Source organism: Lactuca serriola, chromosome 7, assembly GCF_051521515.1.
Source record: "Lactuca serriola cultivar US96UC23 chromosome 7, Lser_US96UC23_V15, whole genome shotgun sequence".
Classification (NCBI taxonomy): domain Eukaryota; kingdom Viridiplantae; phylum Streptophyta; class Magnoliopsida; order Asterales; family Asteraceae; genus Lactuca; species Lactuca serriola.
In genome coordinates, this window is record NC_136414.1 from 149,515,234 (window position 1) to 149,539,481 (window position 24,248).

Sequence of the window (24,248 nt, forward strand, 5' to 3'; positions counted from 1 at the left end):
TTCCCTCAAAGTTAATATGTTCAAGAATTGAATCCAAGTGGCTCCAATTTAAAGGATCAAACGCCTTATCAAAATCCACTTCGAAAATAATAAGAATTTACTCTTTAATCTTCTTCGCCCAATAATATAGCTCATTAATAACAATTGTACAATAAGAATGCTCCTATAAGACGATTGCTCCAGGCTAATGACCTTTCACAAAACCTTCTTAAGCCATAAAGCAAGAAGTTTAGAAGGTATTTTATACATACAACCAATTTAGATTAACTGGCCAATATAATCATTAAAACATAAAGGATCAAGCTTTTTGGGATTAAAGAAATAAAAAAGGCATTACAACCATTACTTATTTGTACCTCATTTTCCCTTAAAATAGTGTCAAAACTATTTATTTGCTAAAATACATGAAATCAAAACCATATTATTGTTTACTTGGTTATACATTAGCAATTATAGCAAAGATAATGACAACAACGAGGACTTTTTAAGTTTCTAAACTACTTTTCTAAAAAGATTTTTAATTATTAAAATCAAAAACCACTTTTATTAAATAAGATTTTGCCAAAACGCAAGAAAGTCACAAATAAAGAACAAACTCGTGACTGAGGCAACTATTTATATGGTTAAATGCAACAACTCTCAAAAGCCTTTTCTTCACTCCCACCATTATTGAACTTCCATTTCTTTTTGCTTTGTAGATCCACCCCCACAACACACACACAAACACAATTAATGGCGTATGTGAGAGAGAATCAGATTCTCTGTGTTTGAAATTACACAGCTAACACAAGCAAAGGTCCTCTTACTGTTTAAGCTTCCAGTACCACACTCAAATGTAGAACGAACTTTTGACTTTAAGAAATCTACGAACAAGTTTTTTCATATTGATTCGAAGCTTCAATCTCCAGGTATTTATCCATCTTCTTCGATTGTTGTTTTTGGTATTCTTAGAGTTGAGCTTCATTTGCTCGTATTCAATCGATTAATTTGATCTGTGTTTTTTGTTCGTAAACTGTTCGATGGTGGATTTTGATTCTCGAAGTTGATTGTTTGCAGAAAACTTTCTTATTTTGTCTACGGTTTTACTTGAATTTTGTTAATTAGTTGCTAATTATTGACGGATTTAGGGTTTTCCTTTCTTCCTTATTACGACTTCCTAGTTTTTCGTGTATTCATCGCTATTTCCTTCCTTTCCCCAAATTTTGGGAAATATTAAACGTTAAATTTTTGTACTTCGATTCAATTTTGGATCAAATGATAGTTTAATTACTAATTAAATACTTGAAGTAAGTAGCAATCTCTATACTGTTTTACTCTCTTCATCTCAGATTTTTAGGGTTTCATTTGTTGTTTCAGGTCAGTCTGTTCTTCACTTAATCCCACTACAATCATCAAATTTCAATATGTATAGACCCTCGCCTGTTCGAAACCCGCGATCAAAAGGAATCAAATCCAAAAATGTCCTGCAAATTTGTTTGTTGCTCGCTGTTTGCTTCTGGTTGATCTTCCAAGTGAAACGATCCCATGAAAAGAAGAAAGAGTTTGACAACACAAAAATCTCGTTAAGCACCAGTAAACAAAGTAATGACGAAATCGCTAAACTTGGAAGAAAAGATCTCCAACCTAAATTAGAAAAGATCGAAGAGGAGGCTGAAACGCAAATTGAACAAGATGAAGAAAAGATCGATGAGGGAAAAGATGAGGGAAAAGAGGATGAAATCGATGACAATGAACAAGAAAAGTCAGAAGTGGAAGAAATAGAAGAAGTCATAGATGAAGAAAGTCAAAGTCAAACTGAAACTGAAACTGAAACTGAAACTGGTGATTCTGTAGAAGATCATGAACCAGAAGAAGAAGAAGATGGAGCTTCAACACATACACATGAAGGACGTGAAGAACACTACAAAGCAGATGATGCTTCTAGTGCAGTAGTTACTCATCTTTCTACTGAAAATACAACAAATGAAGAAATCTCAAATGGTGAAACTTTCAATAATAATGGAACCCATGAAAATGGACCTCCTTCAAGCACCAAAATCATGGATTCTGATTCTACAGAAGCTGTAAATGTCACAGTGGAGGGATTTGCTCCTGATTCAAGTTATGTGAAGTCTGATGAATTGAATAGTAGTAATGAAGTTGAAAGCGATGAAGGTGAAGGTGAAGGTGAAGGTGAGAATTTGGAGGGTAATGATGTAATTTTGGATCCAGATGAAATAGAAAATGAGACACATTTAGAAGAGAAAGAGGTTCGGATGGATTTAGACACGTTGCCTGAGATTGAAACAGAAGGTGGAAACAGTGAAGATACTGCTGCAGAAAGAAGATAAAAAAAAAAAAAAAAAAAGATTTATTTTGTGTTGATTTTTGAAGTTGTAATTGTTGTTTTGTTTCTACATATCATGTTTTGCTTCAGAACTTGAAGTTGTAGTCCATATTAATTTATTAATTGCCTTTGATCTTTGTATAAATTCGGTTTGAAATGTCAATTTTTTTGTTTATTTAAACATTAGAGACTTATTCCATTGATGGATGACACTTGGAAAAAAATTCTGTTAATAATCCTTTGTTGTAAAACAATTTTAAAAAGATTTTAAAAAAGTCATAAAAATCTTCTGAAATCGTTGTAAAAAACTAAAAAAGTTTTTAAATGGTTAGGTGTTTGTTTTTCTTTTTAAATCAATTTTTTGATTTTTAACTTTTTCAAAAGGTTAAAAAGGTCAAAGTTGTTTGGCAAATGGAAAAAGGACTTTTAAAATCAATTTTTCCCAAAAACATAAAAACTAGCATTTGCAAAAGTCAAACATCCATGACTTTTTGTATTTTTTTGAACTTTTAAGGCTGCAAACGAAATCTCAAACATTTTTTAAACAATATTTAAAAAAAAAAAAATCTTTTACAAAAAGGATTTTTCTCTTTAAAATGAATCCCAAACAATTGAGGTTTTTAGAATGTCATATTACAACCTAAAAAAATAGAGTAAATTACACGAATGGTCCCTATGGTTTGGGATAATTTGCGCGTTTGGTCCCTAACTTATTTTTTTAACTCGGAAGGTCGTTACTATTTGTTTTTGTTAATCATTTGGTCCCTACTTTGTTTTTGTTACACACTTGGTCTCTATCTTATCTAAAAAATCTATTATTTAAATAAAGACAAATGGTAGGGATGTCAAAAAGTCCCGTGGGGGCCCCGTCCCGTTTGGGGGAATTTTTTAAAAAAAATCGGGGGTGGGGGCAAGGTTAACCCCCATTTTAATTTTGGGGGCGGTGGCGGGGGTAGGCAATCCCGTCCTGAAACCCCCACGGGGACCCCGTTAATAAATTAAACATATATTTACATATATTAATTATGTAAACATAATAGACAATAACATGATTTTGATCTTCCAAAATTCATCAAAAAATATGTTTTTAAGTTGTTAGTATAATGTTTTTAAAATGCCATAACTTTTTTATTTTTAACATGTAAGATTCGGCTATAAATAATTATTTGTTACCTAAAAAATGGTTTCTTTTAACCTAGATAACAACTTTTTTTAGCAAAAAAAAAAAGGCAGCTCAAAATCAATCGGGGGCGGGGGCGGGGATAATAAAGGGGATTCGGGGGCGGGGGCGGAGGTAGGAAGGCTGAACATTTCGGGGGCTGGGGCGGGGAATGCACTCCCCGTCCCATTTGCCCCCGTTGACATCCCTAACAAATGGTGAGGTAGGTAACGTAATATGAGGGGTGGGATTGGAGGTGTTTATTTAAATAAATTTAAAAAAAATTAAGAGGAAAATAGTCCTTTTAGGTAAGACAATAATCAATTGCGTAACAAAAACAAATAGTAGGTATATTCTGAGTTAAAAAAATAAGTTAGCGATCAAACCCATAAATTACCCTAAACCATAAGGGCCAATCGTGTTATTTACTCAAAAAAAAAATAGTCAGAAAATAAGTGTGTGAATCATAATCTTAAACCTCAAAGTATATGAACTTGGCATTAGTGCTGTGATATCTTAAGATTAAACAATAAATCCAAATTATAAACATCTACATCAATTTCGATCAGCAAATACTATGTTAGATCGAACTTAACGATCATAATTTTTTGTTTTATCCATCAACCAATTCCAATAATTTAGATTGATTCATTTGTCGATTCTTTGAAACATAATAACATCAACATTCAACGATGGAATCTATGCATAAAATTTGTTTGCAATTGGATGAAAATAAGAGACTATAGAAAGAAAACTGACTGGTGGTTTTCATTAAAATGTCATATAAAACAAACCGGCCACCGTCCCAACGCTTTCACTCTCCGCCTCTTTCTGTCACTCTTGGGGTGCTCCGTCAACACTCACGAGTCACGACGATAGAGTTGGAGAAGTGGGCTGTTTTTTAACTTTTCAATTGGGCCACTATTTGAACAAGTTTTGTGGCCCATCGTTTCTCTAAAAAAGTTCAAATCCTTTTGTATTTAATTTAATATTATATGTTATTTGGATGAATGAAATTATTTATCTTTAAATTTTTTACTATCTTTTATTTTAATTTAGTATGTGTTCTAATTAATATAGTTTTTCATTTACCTACAAGTCAACATATATACTATTTGAAATAGAATTGTGCTTTCTACAATGAGTTTTCATTTTGAGGTTTATAAGATTATATACATGCCATCTATATAAGATTATATAAAGTCCATGTAGATAATGAGTAAGATTATGGGTGTGTTTGGTAAAAGTAGTTGTTAGCTAGAAGCGGGTAGCGGTTAGCTGGTAACGGGTAGATGGTAGAGTGTAGCAGGTAGCTAGTAGCGGGAAGCTGTAGCTTTTATTTGTTATATGAATGTTTGGCAAAATTACCTGGAGGCTTTTAAAATATATAGAATTACATAAAAGCACAATTGATTAAAAATAAATAAATATATAAATATATTTTTAAGGGTAATTATGGAAATTGATTTCAAAAGCTCAGGAGCGTTTTGTTAAACGCTACATAAAGTAGCTTTTAGAATCGGAGCGTTTTGTTAAAACTAAAAGCTAAATGCTCGTACTGTCAAACAAAACTTTTTTTTAGACTAGAGCGTTTTATCAAAAGCTAAAAGCTAGAAGCTCCCAAACGCTTCCAAAAGCTCCGTGTCAAACACGCCCTATATACATACCATCTATATTCTGTATAAGATTATATAAATTCCTAAGGATAATGAAAAGTAATTTTTGGAAGGTATATGTTATTCTAGGAAGTATATATCACCTCATGTAACTTAATGAAAAGTGATAATTTTTTAATACATGTTAATTGTTAAAGTCATTATGAGTTTTTTCAATTATGGATCAACATAAAATATAATTCTTAAAACACAAAAAATAAAAAAAATCAAGATATTAAAGTTGTATGTATATTGCCCTTGATAAAATTTAATATTAAGAATTTTTTGTAAATAGAAACTTTTGTATTAAATCATCTTCATTATCATGCCACCTTTTACAAAATTTACATGATAGAGTTTTCGAAAGGGGTATCTTATTTGAACCTCTAATTATATGATATATATATATATATATATATATGTAAGGTTGAGCAAATTTCAACCTGGAAACCTAAAAATCGACAATACATAAACCAAAAAAATCAAAACCACGCAACGGAAATCGACAGTTTGGGTATGAATTTTTCAAAAACTGAAAATTTCAGTTTAGACTCGGTCTTGGAAATTTCAAAAATCGAAAAAACAAAGCCAGACTAAACCTATTAAATTATATAATATTATACATATTATATACATATTTTATTATCAAGTTGTGAAAACTAAACACAAGTACTAAGTTGTCTAGATGGTTAAGGCGTTGAACACTTAAAGCAGATGCCCGAGGTTTAAATCTTGGATTTACATGGAGGGTTTTATTTTGTTTGTTGCTTGTTCTATATCCCTCCGAAATTGTTTCTTTTAATTCCCAAACTTGTCCCGGTCTGACAAACATGAAACATAACTTCTATTAATCTCTTATATAATCAACACCAACTTATCAATGCTCAGCAAGCTACAGTTTCAAATAGGTTTGGGTTTACACCCAGAAATCGAACCCATCGGTTTGGGTTTAGGATTTGGTTTTAAATATTTGAAAACCGATATCATCATTTTGGGTACGATTTTGGGTCCAAACCGACCCATGCGAAGGCCTAGACTATGTGTGTTCATAAGGCACATACACACACCCATACACTCATACATGTCTCATCACTATGAGTTTATTTACAAATACCTTTTTCGAAATGACCATCGTCATGATTGGAAATAGTAGCTTTTTATACTTGATTTGATGGATGGAGACAAATCTATAAAAGTCGATAGCTATAATAAGAAAATCGATATTAACAAAATCTTCATCGCTTTGCTTATATGACATGTTAATTATACCAACATCCAATATTTAATATTTTTTAGAAATCAAATATCATCATACCTTTTATTCCTACTAATCTTCATACACATTATATCAAAACAAATGTTAAAATCAAAAAATGAATTAATATAGAGAATCGAAAGATTCTACATGTCATAATTTTTTACGAGTATGAAAGTGGATAGAAACAAAATATAGAAGAGTAATAATTTTTCAATATTTTTTTTTATCTCTAATCATATAATTAAAGTTTATATTATCGTATTACTTTTATAATCATATTGTAATAATCATAAAAACATAACAATCAACTAAAATAAAATCAGTTTTTTTTTTATTAAAAAAATAGTTTCATATGATGAATATTGTTGGACCATCTTATATCTAAGGGCAATTATTCTTGTGTACCAAAATAATGATGGTTTATCATGTAGTACTTTAATCATCCGGGAGTCTAAAAATCATTCTCAATATACTACTCAACGACTCTAGTTCAATGATCAATTTTTATGTTTTTTCGATAACCCCAACTTAAACATACTCATCTCCTCTTTTTGGGAGCTTTAACTCGAGCAACCAAAATTTCTTGTGTCGCCTACGCTTATGCACGTCTAAATATGTTCTTCAACCCTACTAAACAGTGCTAAATCCATCAATCATACGGGCCCCAAACGGGTTATCTCACGTACGACCCGTAGGTATCGTAATAAAATAACACCTATCAAAATTTGGCGATGGAGGATCGCCTCACCTCATACGCCCACACGCCTAATCCCTAGCGTGAAATCTTCGTATGTTTGTGATTATTTTGGTTTTTCTAACCATACTAAACGGTGATATATATATATATATATATATATATATATATATATATATATATATATATATATATATATATATATATATATATATATATATATATATATATATATATATATATATATATGTGTGTGTATGTGTGTGTGTGTGATTATTCTTATATTCCTAACTCTTTTCTTGCAACATTATTTAATGACTTTTTCATATATGTTCATTTATGTTTGTTCTTGATTTGAAAGTTTATGTTCATTTATTTAGGTATTGTTCTTAATTTGAATATTTATGTTTCCGTATGTTTGTTTATATTCATATGTGTTTGTTTATGTTCAATTATATTCGTTTGTTTATCTTCGTTTTTTGGTCTGTTGATTTAAACAAATGAACATGAACAAATTCTTATTTGTGGCCGGTTGGTTTGTTTACACTTGACCATTCTCGTTTCCTTGACTTTTTTCATGTCAACGTTGTAGATTTTTTTTTGTTCGTTATTTCTTGTTTTGTATTTTGTGCTTGCTGTTTTTCTATTTGAAGCTACAAGTGGTCATTTGATTTATGGTAGTGCTTTGAATCTGCAACAACTAATGGTAATATGGTATTGCTTTGAATCCGTGATCCTATTTCCATCGCCCTTGAACTTGAAGCTACAAGTGTTATCTTTATATTATAATGCTTTAAATCCACTTGTATCAATGGTTCAAAGAATCATTGAGAGGCTCTCACTGAATCAAAGGTGAAAATTTAATAAATCAATCTGACTTTTATTTACTCTCTCTCTCTCTCTCTCTCTCTCTCTATATATATATATATATATATATATATATATATATATATATATATATATATATATATATATATAATCTTTATTAGTTTTAATCAGTTAATATATTTAATTAAATACAAAAAATAAAATTGAGTGATTTCTAGAGAAATTTATACCACCAAATAGTATTTGTCTGACATTTTAAAATTTACAAAATATCAAATATGAAAAACATTTTGGTCATATAATATTTTATGGTTTATTTATTTATTTATTATAATTAATTAATGTTATTTTCGAAAATATAATATATACTTAAAATTTGATAAGTTATATGAAGTGATTTCATATGTTATATGGGACATGTTCATTGTGGAATCGTGTTGCAGACCAGACCAATTATGTATATTCTATATACGTTTAGTGTGTTTAGAACATGTTCATCGTGTTCTGGAAAAGTTCATCGTGGTCTAAACTGTTATTTCCTAATCCAAACACACTTTTTCATCACATACATGCCACATTTCCTCGTTACCAATGCAAAATAAGACTAAGTATTGACGATTATTCAACATCTATGTATTTTTACCTTAGTTAAATGCATTCCGGACCAGTAATGCATGTTTTGCACATGACTATTGTATACCGGACATGTTTTTCCTAATCAAGATTACGATTTTACATTATTTATATCGGTAAAATATAAACAAAAGATATAAGTAGAGAGAACATACACACAACACCACAACCCCTTCATCATCCGAAACCATTTTCATGAATAAGCCGAGGGTCCGAAATTCTATATGTACCAAGATCTTGTGGGTATCATATTCCGATGAAAAAAATGTATGTATATGGGGACTATTAAATTTGGGTAGGTGATGATGGATATCAACTTTGTTGGATCCAAATGACCTATACCAAATAAATCGATTGTTTCTCAAAACACCAAAATAAACATTCTTTTATGTTATTTCCTTTATATTTAGTTCATATTTTTAGTATCCCTAAAATCAAATATCTGAAAGTTCAACGTTAAATTAAAGACATATTTGGAAAACTAACTGAAAAATCTAGTTTTTAATAAATTAACTTGTTAATAAATTATCTAAAACTAATTTATCTATAAAGCAGTTTATAATTACTTTATAAGATACAATAAACTATTTATGTAGTTTTACGAAAGATTAAATTACAATAAACAAATTTATAAACTGTCTTGTTTTTACCTAAGAATACTTACAACGCATACACCATTACTGTACAATTTCCTTTACAATTTGCTACCAAAAACATCAAGTTATAATTAGTAATTATATTTAAAGATCATTAGCAATTGAATTATATATTTCAAGTAAAAAAATATGCTTTAAAACATCATCCTTTCTTATTAATGAAGGTTTATTTTACCATTTGTAATTTTATCAAAGCTTTTGTCACTTATCTAATTATGAGATTTTTTAATTATTTAAATTTCACATGTCATTATATTATATGGTATCTTTATTTTTTTTATTAACCAATAACCAATTCAATTAATTAATGAGTCTATTATTATATATGTAAAGTAATTATTCTATTAAAATGTTTATTAATTTACAAATATATTTGAATTCAAATGGATGTTCTAATGACACAATTAATGCCCTGTACTTGATGATATATTTGAACTCAAAACATACATTTAATTTTTTGGACTTTTAATTTGAATTCTAACAAAATTATTATTTATTCAAACTTTATAAATAAATATGTGTGTATAATACATCTTTATCTCTACCCTAATAAATGAAAAAATGTCATCTTCAAAAAAAATATTTAAAATTTTTGATTCATAACAACTATTTACAATATGTCAATAATTTTTTTATTAGTATAGATTCAATAATAATATTTATTCATCATCTTGTTTGTATTTATTTCGAAAGTTAATTTAAAAAATATTTAATGTTTATATCTTAATTTTCAACATCATTATTTAAAATATGTCAATAGTTTTTTATTAGTATAGATTGAATTACTTACTTAATCATTATATCGTTCGCATTTATGTAAAAGTGTTTTTTCAAAAAAAATATATTTAATATTTATACATTGATATTAAACTTTCATTTCTTAATAAATCTGTATAGTACATGGGTCTCACACCAAGTTTATATATCGTATTAAGATCTACAAACCATGTGCAAACTTTATACGAGCCGATTCGATATCATATCAAATCCAAAATCATGAATATTATTGTAAATAACTGTACATGCATTAATCACCCAAAAATAACTCAACCTAAATGTTTTCTTTTACTTATTATTTTGGTTTTGTATCTTTCTAGCTTATTTAAAGAATTCAAAAAACTTGCATATAAATAAACAAGTCATTTTCGAGTTGAAATTATCAACCCTAACCTACCCGTTTAGTTTTCGTGTCGTGTCGTGTCAACCCGTTTATTTAAACGAGTTGAAATATCTTACCCAAACCCGTTTATTTAGTCTTGACTTCGTGTCGGGTTTCGTGTCATGTCAATTTTTACCACCTCTAATATATATATATATATATATATATATATATATATATATATATATATATATATATATTATAGTTGAAAATGAAAATTATGTAAGAGGAAGATAATGGTGAAATTTATAAAAATGTTAGAAGTAAATCAAGTTAAGAGTTGAATGTTAAGACCTTTGGACAATTACAAAGTATATAAGATATAAAATGACTTACTATAGTGAATTCTAGTGTGTGTATATATATATATATATATATATATATATATATATATATATATATATATATATGCTTAGGTTATTCTATTCAAAGTAATTATTGTGTTATTGTATGCATAAATGTGGATCAATCAAATTTACTTATTTTAAAAAAGTGATTAATATATATTATTGAATTAAATATAATTGAAAAACATCATATTAATTAATTACAAAGTTAATTTAGTTAATTAATATAGATTTAATAAAGAAAAATTGCATTTTTTAAGCGATCATAGATTCTATTGATTTTAAAAATCCGATTTTACGAATTATAATTCTCTTAATTCGGACATTCTGACAGAATATGTTTATAAGTATATTCAAAAATAAAAATATTCTTGAACCATAAATAATAAAAATATTCTTGAACCTATTTCTTGATTATGAATTTAAAAATTTCTTATAGAATAACAAATTCTTGAACAATCATTTGAAGAATAAAAACAAAAAACACATTATGTCTTATATAATTTGGGTAATAATTGTTAAAAATTACATTTATTGTTAAAGAATAAAAACTAAAAAAACTTTCAAAACGGGAAAGAAAACATCAAAAAACAATGACTAATACATTCTAAAAGAATAATGTGGTCTGTTTCAATTTTGTGATCCGTTCTTCAAGCATCAACTTCTGTGATTCCAACAAAATTGGAATTCGTGATTCTATTCCAACAGAACTGGAATTCGTGATTCCAATCCAATAGAATTGGAATCTCACCAATATCATCCATTAAATCATCTACATAAACATACTTGATACCTTTTCAGAATTCAACATTGTCAAGATTCTGCACTGTCCACATCAATGAAGTGTTAAATCAGAAAAAAAAAAAAATTGAAATATGAATTAATTCGTAAGATACAACCAAAAAACTGCTCATTCTGATATGTATATTAGTCCAAAATAAAATTAAACCACTAAAGGATGTCATCTGTGAATTAGAAATAAAAAAAAATCAAATCCTTAGTTTCAAAAATTAAACCAAAACCAAAGTTATACACAAAAAACTTATACCCAATCACACACAAAGGAAATATTAAAACCACACACAAAAAGAAAAAAAAATGAATCACTTATGTGCTTCTTCTTCTTCTTCTACGTTTTATATCAAACGATCAAACCAAACACATATTCTTCCTTTTGATTTCTATCAAACATTCAAACAAAAACAAAAAGGGAAAAGAACCTGTTAACGAACGAAAGCAACACCCCATCCTTCCCTCTTCCCCTATTGAACATCGAAACCAAACACACCAAAAATAAACCTTATCGATCACTATCAAACATCAAATAAAAAATTAAATGAATCAAAATGATTACATGTTGCTGCTTCATCCTTACCCTTCAATCCAACTATTTCCCAATCCCTTCGTGTTTATTTTCAATTGAACCAGGAGAAGAGCAGCAAAGAACAGCCCCACCAAATCCTCGATCTGAAAACCCTTGAATCTACATAACTTGTTCTGGACTACATGTAAACAATCATAATTCACAGAAAGGAACCACAATTTTTGTTGGGAAAGCGAAACCCTTACCTGCAGAAGCTGGCGGATGTGAAGGCGTGAATGGAGAAGTTGTCGGGGGTAGCGGGGAAGCCAGCGACGGAGACAGTGCAATTTAGAGGGTGGCGAAGACCAAAATTTGGAGATGGAGGAGAAACGAGTGGGAAGGAGAAAGAATGGAGGGCCGAAGATGCGTTTTTTAGGGCAATAAAAGACGCGAATTCTTGAATCTCCTTCCCTTTTCGCCCATCGCACCACCATTTTCGGCTTGGACTGCCACCGAACATCTTCCAGGAGCTGGTATCACTTCGATCAAACCAACTCTCGCACCCATCACTTTTTCTTACATGGAAATCTCAATCGACAAAAGAAAGGAGGGATGAAGACGAAAAGAAATTAGGTTAAAAGTGAATGTTAGCATGATTACAAGGACTATTTGTTAAAGCTATGTATCAAATTACTAAAATATCCTTATTTATTTATTTAATTAATTAAATTTTTATTTAACTTTGATTGGCCCACATTTATACATACAACAACACAATAATTAGTTAGAATACCTGAACCAATATATATATATATATATATATATATATATATATATATATATATATATATATATATATATATCTTTAGTTACAACATTATATGACGACTATATTCATTTATGATTGTTCTTGATTTGAAAGTTATGTTCTTTTATTTAGGTATGATTCTTGATTTGAGTGTGTGCTTTTTTTTTCTGTTAGTTTATGTTCATTTATATTTGTTTGTTTATTATTACACCACACCCTTCTCATTTCCTTTCATGTCAACGTTGTAGATTTCATTTCATTCCTTATTTCTTTGTTTTGATTTTCTGTTTGCTATTTTTCTATTTGAAGCTACAAGTGGTATTTTGATTTATGGTAGTGCATTGAATCTACTGCTAATGGTATTGCTTTGAATCCGAGATCCTATAGATGTTTTATTTTTTTATGATATGCTTTAAATCCACTTGTATTAGAAGAACATGAAATGCTTACCTATTTTGTGTGTAGGTGTGAGCAACTGAGGATAGAGAATGGTTCATATTTTCCTTGGAGCTGAATGGTTCAAAGAAACATTGAGAGGCTTTGACTGAATCAAAGGTAAAAAAATTAATAAATCAATATATGATTTTTTGTCTCTCTCTCTCCCTCTCTCTCTCTCTCTCTCTATATATATATATATATATATATATATATATATATATATATATATATATTGTAAGGTCAAACCTTGAAATATGATGATGTTTGAAGTCTTTCAGCATCAGCGTATAACTCAGCATCAACGTCAGCATCATATTAGCTCAGCATATATATAGCTTTATTCAGTACGTTGTAACAGATCTTGTATTTATCTTGTTTCCTTAGATATCATAGTTTAGTTAGCTGTATATCCCTCATTTGTAGGGATTGTCTAGAATAGATGTATATATTCTTTTGTATCGGTTTGTGTTGAGGTATGTCTTTCACAAATCCTAATAGCCGCTTTGTGCATACGATAATCTCTTTGTGAGATTATCTTTCTTAGTGAAAGTTTTTCTTTGTGAAACCCTATTGTTCTTATTTACTGTCATTGTTTGATAAATTGATTGATCTAAGGTCTTTTCAATTGGTATCAGAGCAGGTTTCTTTTATCAAACAAATGGCTTCATCTTCTTCTTCGTCAAACTCATCAAATCATCCTTCCGCTAAAATTCCTCCTTTTGATGAAACAAATTTTGCTATGTGGAAAATAAAGGCTCTATATGCTTTAGAGTCGGTAGATGAAGACATGTTGGACATCGTCAAAAAGGGTCCATACGTTCCGATGTATCAACCTCTGAAAAATAACGTTCCTGATGGTGCTATGAAGAAAACACCTAGAGAAAACTGGACGGCAGATGACAAAAGAAAAAATGGTCTGGATGTTCGTGCTCGGGCTGCAATCAGCTACGCTTTGCCATACAATATCTTTGGGCTGGTTCAGAATTGCATCTCAGCAAAAGAGATGATGGATACACTGACTGTATCTTTTGAAGGCACTGAAGAAGTCAAGGCTACTCAAATAAATGACCTAAACAGAAGGTATGAACACTTTTTTGCAAAGAAAGGTGAAACCTTGACTCAAACCTTTAACAGGTTCAATACTCTTGTTAATGATTTGCGGAGACTAGATCAGCTGAAGCATAGAACTGTTCTAGTGCAGAAGTTTTTGGATTCTCTGGGTGCAGGTTGGGAGAACCATGTTGATGTGCTGAAAAACAGTGAGAAGATCAACACTATGGACTTACAAAGTCTCTATGGAAACCTTCAATACTATGAGGAATCCAAGCTTCAGAGAAAGGAGCTGATGAAGGATTCTCAGCGAGAATCATCTGTAGCCTTGTTCTCAAACAAAAAGCTAGTGTCAGAGTCAGACATTGAAAACATTCAGACACTGAATCCTCTAAAAGTGACACTGATGATCTTGAAAAGGTTGTAGCTAGTGCGGCTTTGATTGTAAAGACTTTTGAGAAATCAGGCCGAAACTTCTCAAAGTTTCAGAAGAAGATGGGTGGAAATTTTTCAAAAAGATCAGAAGCTGATAAAAAGCATGGTACTGATAAGAAAGGGAAAGCTCAGTGCTTTAACTGTGGGAGCACTGATCATTTTGCAAAAGAATGCAAACAAAGAACCCAAGGCTCGGATGAATACTGGAAGCAGAAGTACAACAAGCTGATTGAGAAACTGAAAGCAGAGAACTTGGAACATAAAATTCTTGTTGCTGAAGAAGAAAAATGGAAGACTGATGAGGAGTCATCAGATGATGAAGTCAAGTGTCTGATGGTCAAGATAGAAGACACTGATGATTCTGAAAAAGGCACAAGTACATTTGATGCTGATATGTCTGATGCAATTGAAAATTCCAGGAAGCACAACACTGATTCTCCTTCAATATATCAGGTTAAAAACTTTGTTTCCTATTCAATGAATGAAAAAATCAAAATGTTTGAGTATTTGGGTGTTCTTAATTCTAAGAAGAATCAAACAATAAGAGATTTGCAAAATCAACTTGATCTTCTTAAAACTGAAATATCCATAAAAAATAACACCGTTGATACCACTCAAGAAAATCTTAGAATCACTAGTTTGTCAAACTCATCTTTATCTGCTGAAATTGATAATGTTAAAGATCTTTTGATTAAACAACAAACTGTGCTTCAAATCTGGGCAAAATCTCACAAAAATGCTAATTATATTATTTCTGCTCAAATTCCACATTCATGTGAGAAAATTCTTGGGGGTAATTTTGCAGAAGCTGAGAAGGTTTTTAAATCACAAGAAAAGGAATCTGAATTTTATTCCATGAATGAGATAAAAAATAATTTCAAAAACAAGTTTGTCAGTAACTCTTTTATCAATCAAAGTCTTGTTGATGAATATTGTGTTACTAACTCTAATGGTGTCACTGAGTGTGATGTTGAAATTACCGGAATTGATCCAACCTCTTACCTTGCACATCTTGTGAGACCAACTCCTCTCACTGAGAATATTATTGCCTTCCCTATCTCAAATGGAGTATTTCATGCTGTTCATGAACAACTTAAGCATTTTCATGATTGCAGTGCTTCTGTGAATAAGTCCAAATCAGATACTGATGTCAGCTCCTCATCTATCACTGATCATAATTTATCTGACACTGACCTCAGTAGTGATTCAATTATAATTAAAAGGACTCAAAGTTCACTTGGTGAATCTTATAAGTCTAAATGTGTTAAGTCTAGAAATATGCTCACCAAGAAGAACTTTGGTACTCGAATTTGTTACAGATGTGGTGACACTTCTCATAAGATCAGTGATTGTTCATTTGATGAAACATCCTTAAGAGCTGATAATATTAAAGTTAGAAATGAAAAATGGATTCTTAAGTCAAATTCTTTAAACTGTCTTCCCAAAGAGTGTCATAACTTATTATCAAATAACTTTGTGAATGACCCATCTTCGAATGGGTCAGTGTGTTCTAACTAGTTTTTCAGCACTGCAGGGTCAGGAGCATCTTTGGTACTTAGATAGTGGTTGCTCAAGACACATGACAGGATCTAAGTCTCTCCTGGAAGATTATGTCAAGAAATCTGGTCCTGTAGTAACATACGGAGACAATGGAAAGGGGTTCACTAAAGGATATGGAAATATCAAGTGCAATAATGTGGTTGTTCAAAACGTTTCATATGTAAAGGGTCTCAAACACAATCTTATCTCCATCAGCCAATTGTGTGATGCTGATTATGAAGTTCACTATACAAAGAAGGAAGGAAGAGTTGTCAACACTGACAAGAACATTGTACTTTCAGCAAGTAGAAAAGATGATATATATGTTCTTGATATGTTTTCAAGTGACAAGGCGCTAATGCAATGCTTCTTTACAAAGTCTCAAGCCAATCTCAGCTGGATTTGGCACAAAAGGTTCTCTCATTTGAACTTTAAGAATCTATCCAAAATATCCAATCAAGATCTTGTTAGAGGTCTCCCAAAATTCAGCGTTGTAAAAGACAAGATGTGCTCAGTGTGTGAACAAGGAAAACAAACCAAGTCATCATTCAAACCCAAATCATGTTCCAGCATATCTGTTCCTCTTCATTTACTACACATAGACTTGTTTGGACATATTCCTGTTCGTTCTCAAGGAGGAAATAAGTATACTCTAGTGGTTGTGGATGAGTTCACTCAATTTACATGGGTTGTTTTTCTGAAGAAGAAAAGTCATGCTGCACAGGAAATTATCTCACTGATTCGTAGAAATGAGGCACTGACGGTCTCAAAGTTAAGCAGCTAAGAAGTGATCATGGCACTGAGTTCCGGAATTCAACTCTTGAAGAATTTTGTGATCATAAAGGCATTGGGCAAAACTTCTCAGCTCCTCGCACTCCTCAACAAAATGGAGTAGCTGAACGAAGAAATAGAACACTAATTGAGGCAGGAAGGACCTTAATGATTCATGCTGGTCATCCTATGTCGTTTTCGGCTGAAGCTGTTAATACAGCATGCTATACTCAAAATCGATCTCTAATTCACAGGATTCACAAGAAGACACCATATTAAATGCTGAAAGGTCGAAAGCCAGACGTATCCTTCTTTCATGTGTTCGGATGTATTTGTTATATTCTTAATCAGCATGACCCAAGATCAAAATTTGAACCTAAGGCTGACAAAGGTATTTTTGTTGGGTACTCATCTATTTCAAAGGCTTTTCGTGTTTTTCATGTGAACAGGCAATGCATTGAAGAATCCATTCATGTGAAGTTTGATGAGGAATCATACACTGATGAAAAAGTCACTCATTCTTCCTCTATTTTTCAAGAGCTTCTCTCTTGTCCATATGATGAAGTTTCTCATGCTGAAGATGAAGCTACTATTTTTGATTCTATTGTTCCAGTTCAAAGTTCCTTGAATCAAGATACTGCAGCTAGATCATCAAATAATTTGTCAGGTGCTAATGAAACCCTTGAAGCTGAAGATTCTCCTGCAACTGATGTTCCTCTCAGTAATAACTCGTCAGTGTCAAATCCATTGGAATCAGCATCAGTTTCTGAACATCGATATCACCCTGTTGATCAAATTATTGGGGATATTCATGATGGTGTCCGAACCAGATCTCGTGTATCTAATAATTTTTGCATGTATGTTAATTTTGTTTCAATGATCTTACCTGACAAGATACACTCAGCTCTTCAAGATGCTGACTGGATTAAAGCCATGCAAGAAGAACTAAATGAGTTTGAAAGGCACAAGGTTTGGACTCTTGTTCTCAGACCATCAGGAAAGACCATCACCGGAACACGCTGGGTCTATCGCAACAAGGTTGATAAAGATGGAATCATTACCCGCAACAAAGCAAGGCTTGTCGCTCAAGGGTTCACTCAAATTGAATCCATCGACTACGGGGAAACCTTTGCTCCAGTTGCTCGCATTGAAGTAATCAGATTGTTTCTCGCATACGCATCCTACATGAATTTCATTGTTTATCAGATGGATGTGAAAACATCATTTCTTCATGGTGTGTTAGAAGAAGAAGTATTCCTCAATCAGCCCCCAAGCTTTGTTGACAAAGATCACTCGAATTATGTGTACCGACTAGACAAAGCTGTTTATGGATTGAAGCAAGCTCCCAGGGCTTGGTATGAGACGCTGACATCGTATCTTCTTGAAAATGGATACAGAAGAGGAGCAATCGACAACACTCTCTTCATCAAAAACAAAGGTTCAGACATGATTCTTGTTCAAATTTATGTCGATGACATCATTTTTGGCTCTCCAAGTGAGAAACTGAGCAAGGAATTTGCAGAGATCATGTCTCAAAGGTTCGAAATGAGCATGATAGGGAAGATGACCTTTTTCTTAGGTCTTGAAGTTCAGCAACAAAGATCAGGTATTTCTATTTGCCAAAGTAAATATATTTCTGACCTGCTTGTTAAGTATTCTCTTAGTGACTGCAAACCAGCCTCTACTCCAGTGTCCAAGACTGATAAGATGCGCGCTGATCCAACTGGCACTGATGTCAATCACTCTCTTTATCGAGGAATGATTGGATCTCTTCTGTATCTTACGGCAAGTCGTCCTGATATCATGTTTGGAACCATTCTCTGTGCTCGATTCCAAGCTAACCCCAAGGAGTATCATCTCATGGCCGTCAAACGTATTTTTCGATACTTGAAGGGGACTCAGAACTTAGCACTGTGGTATCCTCGCGACTCAGCATTTGAACTTTTTGGATACACTGATTCAGACTATGTAGGATGCAACTTAGACAAAAAGAGTACGTCAGGTGGATGTCATTTCCTTGGAAATCGTCTCATCAGCTGGTCTAGCAAAAAGCAAACATCAATAGCCATCTCGACTGCAGAAGCTGAGTATGTTGCAGCTGGAAGATGTTGTGCTCGGCTCTTATGGATTCAAAATCAGCTTCTAGACTATGGGATCAAGTTCTCAAAGACTCCCATATACTGTCATAACACCAGTGTCATTCAAATCACACAAAACCCTATTCAGCACTCAAAGACGAAGCATATCAAAATCAGACATCACTTCATCAGAGATAATGTTGAGAAGGGCAAGATTGTTCTTGAACATGTCAAGACTTCAGAACAACTAGCTAATATCTTCACCAAGGCACTGGATTCATAAATTATTTGGGCGTTGATTCTTCCACAGAAGAATTGATTAATCCACTTAAATTAAGAGTCTAATGACAATTATACTCCTATTTTGATATTAAGTGGGTTTTAATTTATTTTGGCCGTTTCGTTCTTCATAACAATTATACCAAAATAATATAGTTCTTCATAACAAGCCTGTTATACCAAAATAATATAATGACACTTTATATCCCTTCTTTTTTTATTCCATAGTCATCTTTTATTGTTTAAGCTTTTTTTCTCTAATGACACTTTATATACCCCTCTTTCTTTTATTCTATATTCATTTTTTATTGTTTAACTTTTTTTTTTCTCTGCTGCTTCTTTCTTCATAACCGATTATACCCAAATTAATATATCGACATTTTAGATCCTCCATGTTTTATTATTATTATTATGTGATAATTTTTTATTGTTTACACCGTCAATTTTTTTTTACGACGAGCTTGGAAAATTTTGACATGCCCCTTTAAATTTTTTTTATGTTTTTTGCACCTTAAAACTTCGTTTTATGTTTTGTGCTATCCATTTATTCTGATTTTAACTTTGTCAATTTTGATCCTAACTCTACACTCTATATCACATATTAGTATGTACTTTGAATATTTTACATGTGTTGGTTTGATTTTTTTATTGCACAAAATTTTACTGTGATTTAAAATTATTTTAGTTTGAACTAAAGTAATTTTAAATCACAGTAAAATATTGTGTAATAAAAAATTCAAACCAATACATGTCAAATATTCAAAGTATCGTACTAATATGTTATGTAATTTTAAATCACAATAAAATATTGTGCAATAAAAAATTCAAACTAACACATGACAAGTATTTAAAGTACGTAGTCATATGTGATGTATAATGGCGCGATCAAGATCTAAGTAAATGGGTAGCACAAAACATAAAATGAAGCTTTAGGATACCCAATTTTTTTCCGAGGTATCACTGCAACGTAAAACAAAATTTTTCAAAAAAAAAATTTAAACCATTGAAAAAAATTTAAGGGGCATCTTGAAATTTTCCAAAATTTTTTCTGGGTTCGTTGTAGAAAACGAAAAAAAAAAAAAAAAAAAAAAAAAAAAAAAAAAAAAAAAAAAAGACAGGGGACATAAAGGGTCAATATATTATTTTCGTATAATAGACTTATGGGTTATGAAGAACCAAGCAGCGGCCAAAACAAATTAAAATCCATTAAATATCACAATAAGGGTATAATTGTCATTAGACTCTTAATTAAGTGGATTAATCAAATTGATTCTTCCAAATCAGCACCTAAATTATTTATATAGTTTTAACTAACATTAAATTACAGTAAACAAACCGCCTTGTTTTTACCGAAGAGTACTTACAACTCATACAACTATTGTACAACGTATATTTCATTTACAATTTGCTACCAAAAACATCAAGTTGTAATTACAATCAATGATCATCAGCAATTATTACAATATACAATTGAATTATATGTTTCAAGTACAAAAAATATGTTTTAAAACATGATTTATGTATCCTATTAAGATCTACAAACCATGTGCAAACTTTATACGAACCGATTCGATATCATATCAAATCCCAAATCACGAATATTATTGTAAACAACTGTACATGCATTAATCACCCAAAAAAAACTCATTAAGCAAAAAAAATTAAAACCTCGTGAAGCAATCTCACTGTACACTCTCTGTTTCTAGAATAAAATAAATTAAAAAAAAAAAAAAGATCCTCACGCCCACTTGAAAAATGAGCAAATTAATAAATAACTCCGGCGACTATTCTCCGTCGTGTCTCAACTCCTTCCGGAGCTTCCTTGAAAACGGCTGGCAAGCGTCCACGCTTAGATCCACCGCCGCCGCCAATGCAACGAACGCCGCCGCGTCCTCCGTGCATGTCACATGCTGAAACCCAATCTCCACCTCCGGTTTACTACACCGCCCTCCACCGGCCACCTTTGATGACATCACAAAACCCTGGTACATTAAGTGCGCCCATGTCGCGGACCAAAAGTCCGACCCGGAACCCGACCCGGATCCGGAGTCGAAGCTGCCGTTTGGTGTGGTCATCGGAGAGGCTCCGTTACTGATATCGATGGTGAATTTCCCGCCGTGTTTGGAACTGATGGTGGAGTTTGAAAGGGTGATTGGGTCAAGTCCGCCGACGGCGGCGTCTGGTAGGAGCTCGAAACGGTAGCCGAGGTTGTCGGCGCCGGTGGACTCCCTCCATGCTTCTAACCTTGCCCATGGCTTCCATGTGTTGTGACCTGGCCGGAGGATCAGCCAAGCACCAGGGTTGGATCGGCGGACGTCGTCTGTTCCGTGTGACGGCACAAATGGTGTCACCATTGACGCCATGGCTACCGGTGAACCCGAAAGATCATGGATTGTAATCGACCATCCTTTTCGCTCTTTTACAGGTTTTTCATTATCACTTCTCACCGATCTTAACCAGTTTCCGGTGGCGTTTACTTCCGAGATTGATGATCTGTTAAAACATCAAAAACAAATCGTAAGATAATGAATCAAATTACAAGAAATAAACTATTTCGTTCATTCAGACAATACGTCGAACGCCTTGAAAACAAGAAGAAAACCGATATAATAACTTACCCAGATCTCAAATTCCGATCGCCGGAGTTTCTGAAACTGAATTTGCATGTAAAAACAGCTTGACGAACATTCCCATTGACTTGAAACACTTGTGGGCTACACTCAGGTTCGCCATCAAACTCGAAAACAAATCGTGGGTCAGGCTCCACTCTCACATTCAAATGCAACTGAGCAGATTTCTTGGAGCTCCGATCACCGACGGCCACCCATCCGTTCTGAACCACCACACCACCCCAGTTATTACTACTACCGCCGTCAACCACCTTTGAATCCAACCCAACCGATACAACCCCGATAAGCTTACCCGACCCAACTCCACAAATCGGGTTCCCTTTTCTACCTGAATAAACCTCGATCTTCAATCCATTAGATTTCTCAACCACCTTATCAAACTCCGATTTCTTGAAATTGAAACAGGCCTGAACTTGATCGTTAACTTGATTCACATCGCTATCAGCACAATAAGCAACATCAGCAATCTGGGTGGTGAAGTTCTTGAGCTTAATCTTGCAGTAACAGCTCGACGGTGGAGGGTTACCGGCGCCACCGCCGGAAAATTTCAAACTTAAACTTCCGACTACTAATCGCACGAAAGGACACGGATCCATTGAGTCCTTCCGTTATTATCAATCAAAAACACAATACCCTTTTTACTTTTTCCCACAATCAGTGGGTTTCTTCAAGAATTTGAAAGCAAAAACTAAGAAATTGAGAAAGCAAATTGCTTGTATATATACATTCAATACTATATTATCAGATATAGGGAACAGCTGGAAATTACGAAGAAGAATAATGGAATTAAATATATGCATGGACATGCGTGCAAGAATGAGCTGGGTGCACGTATGCAAACAAGATGCCAGCGATTTGATGGAATCTATTTACATCTGCATAAAAGTAAAATAAAATAATGGATCTAAAATAATATACCTTATTTACACTATATGTCCATCAACTATTCATTATTTTAATTCACACCCCTCAAAAGTTTAATCACCCTTGCATATTTCATGGATACATCTCCCTTGTAATATGATTCAATTAATGGGAAAATTAGTCAACTAATTTTTCTTGTATAAGATAACTCTGATGGAATATTTGTATGTGGAATTTTTAATTGGTTGGAAATCAGCCAACTGAAGTTATGAGTATTTATATATATATAATTAATTTCTTACTAAACAAGGTGTGTTTTGCATTTTGTAATGTAATCACTTTGGAATAATAGCTATATAATCATTGCATATGTTTTGGTGTCATTTTTAGTAAGATGTCCACTAAATTGTATTGTGTGTGTTTGTATTTTTATGTTATGTTTGTTTCTAAGTTAGTGCAAAATACAATGATTGATAAAAGTTCTTATGTAGGTCGAAAATTGATGTCATAAAAGTCAGTGATATATATGCTAATATCAAATATGTTATTTCAAAAATACCAACCAACTTCATGTTTATTAGTTGCATGAATATGTTATCTCACATATAACAATGGTACTTGCAAGATATACGAAGTTTTAAGCTTAAACACACAAGTAGACAACTACTCTAGAGGATGTAAATTCATTGACCCCAATGAATATGGCTAAACAAAATTAAAACAATATACAATTCGCAAATGGTATATAATACTTTGCATTATCATTATATGGCTATTGATGTATGAGTTTATGTATTATTAAGGTCGTAAACAAGATCTTCAAAACAGAACCTTTCCACACAAACAAGTTGTAACTAGGTCTATTTTTGTTCTCGTCCTTTATAAAAAAGACAATATATATATATATATATATATATATATATATATATATATATATATATATATATATATATATATATATATATATATATAAAAGAAGTTTGAGGTTATTTTCTTTTGCCTTAATTACCCAACGTATAACGGACTACAAGAAGTTGTTCTTGTTTTTTATCGATACAATCCGAGTCAAAGATGCAATTGAAATGACTGGGTTATGGTAAGATTTTTTTATAAGTATTTTGGGATAAACAGTAAAAATAAAACAATTGTATGTATATGCAAAATTATAGTAGGATAATTTGTATGTATTCTATCTCATATATAAGTTATCACATTTCAGTTGATGCTTGCTTTTTGAAGATTGTTGTATATATATTATTTTAGATATAATTAAAAGTCTCAATACCATATGCTTATTTATAAATTTAAAATAAAGAAGAAATATGTGAAATAATCAAA

At 32.0% G+C, this 24,248-nt stretch overlaps 2 protein-coding genes across 2 annotated transcripts; one reads left to right on the plus strand and one right to left on the minus strand.

Annotated features, from left to right (window-relative positions):
* Window positions 1-612: 612 nt before the first annotated feature.
* LOC145062781 (uncharacterized) lies at window positions 613-2,471 on the plus strand. The gene is made up of 2 exons (XM_079010370.1): window positions 613-908; window positions 1,357-2,471. The coding sequence occupies exon 2, from the start codon at window positions 1,404-1,406 to the stop codon at window positions 2,328-2,330; it is 927 nt and encodes a 308-aa protein (XP_078866496.1). The 5' UTR covers window positions 613-908; window positions 1,357-1,403; the 3' UTR covers window positions 2,331-2,471.
* Window positions 2,472-20,970: 18,499 nt separating this feature from the next.
* Window positions 20,971-22,755, minus strand: LOC145062498 (uncharacterized). The gene is made up of 2 exons (XM_079010094.1): window positions 22,035-22,755; window positions 20,971-21,909 (listed from the first exon to the last, which is right to left on the minus strand). Exons 1-2 carry the CDS (start codon window positions 22,640-22,642, stop codon window positions 21,201-21,203), a joined length of 1,317 nt encoding a protein of 438 aa, XP_078866220.1. The 5' UTR covers window positions 22,643-22,755; the 3' UTR covers window positions 20,971-21,200.
* Window positions 22,756-24,248: the final 1,493 nt, after the last annotated feature.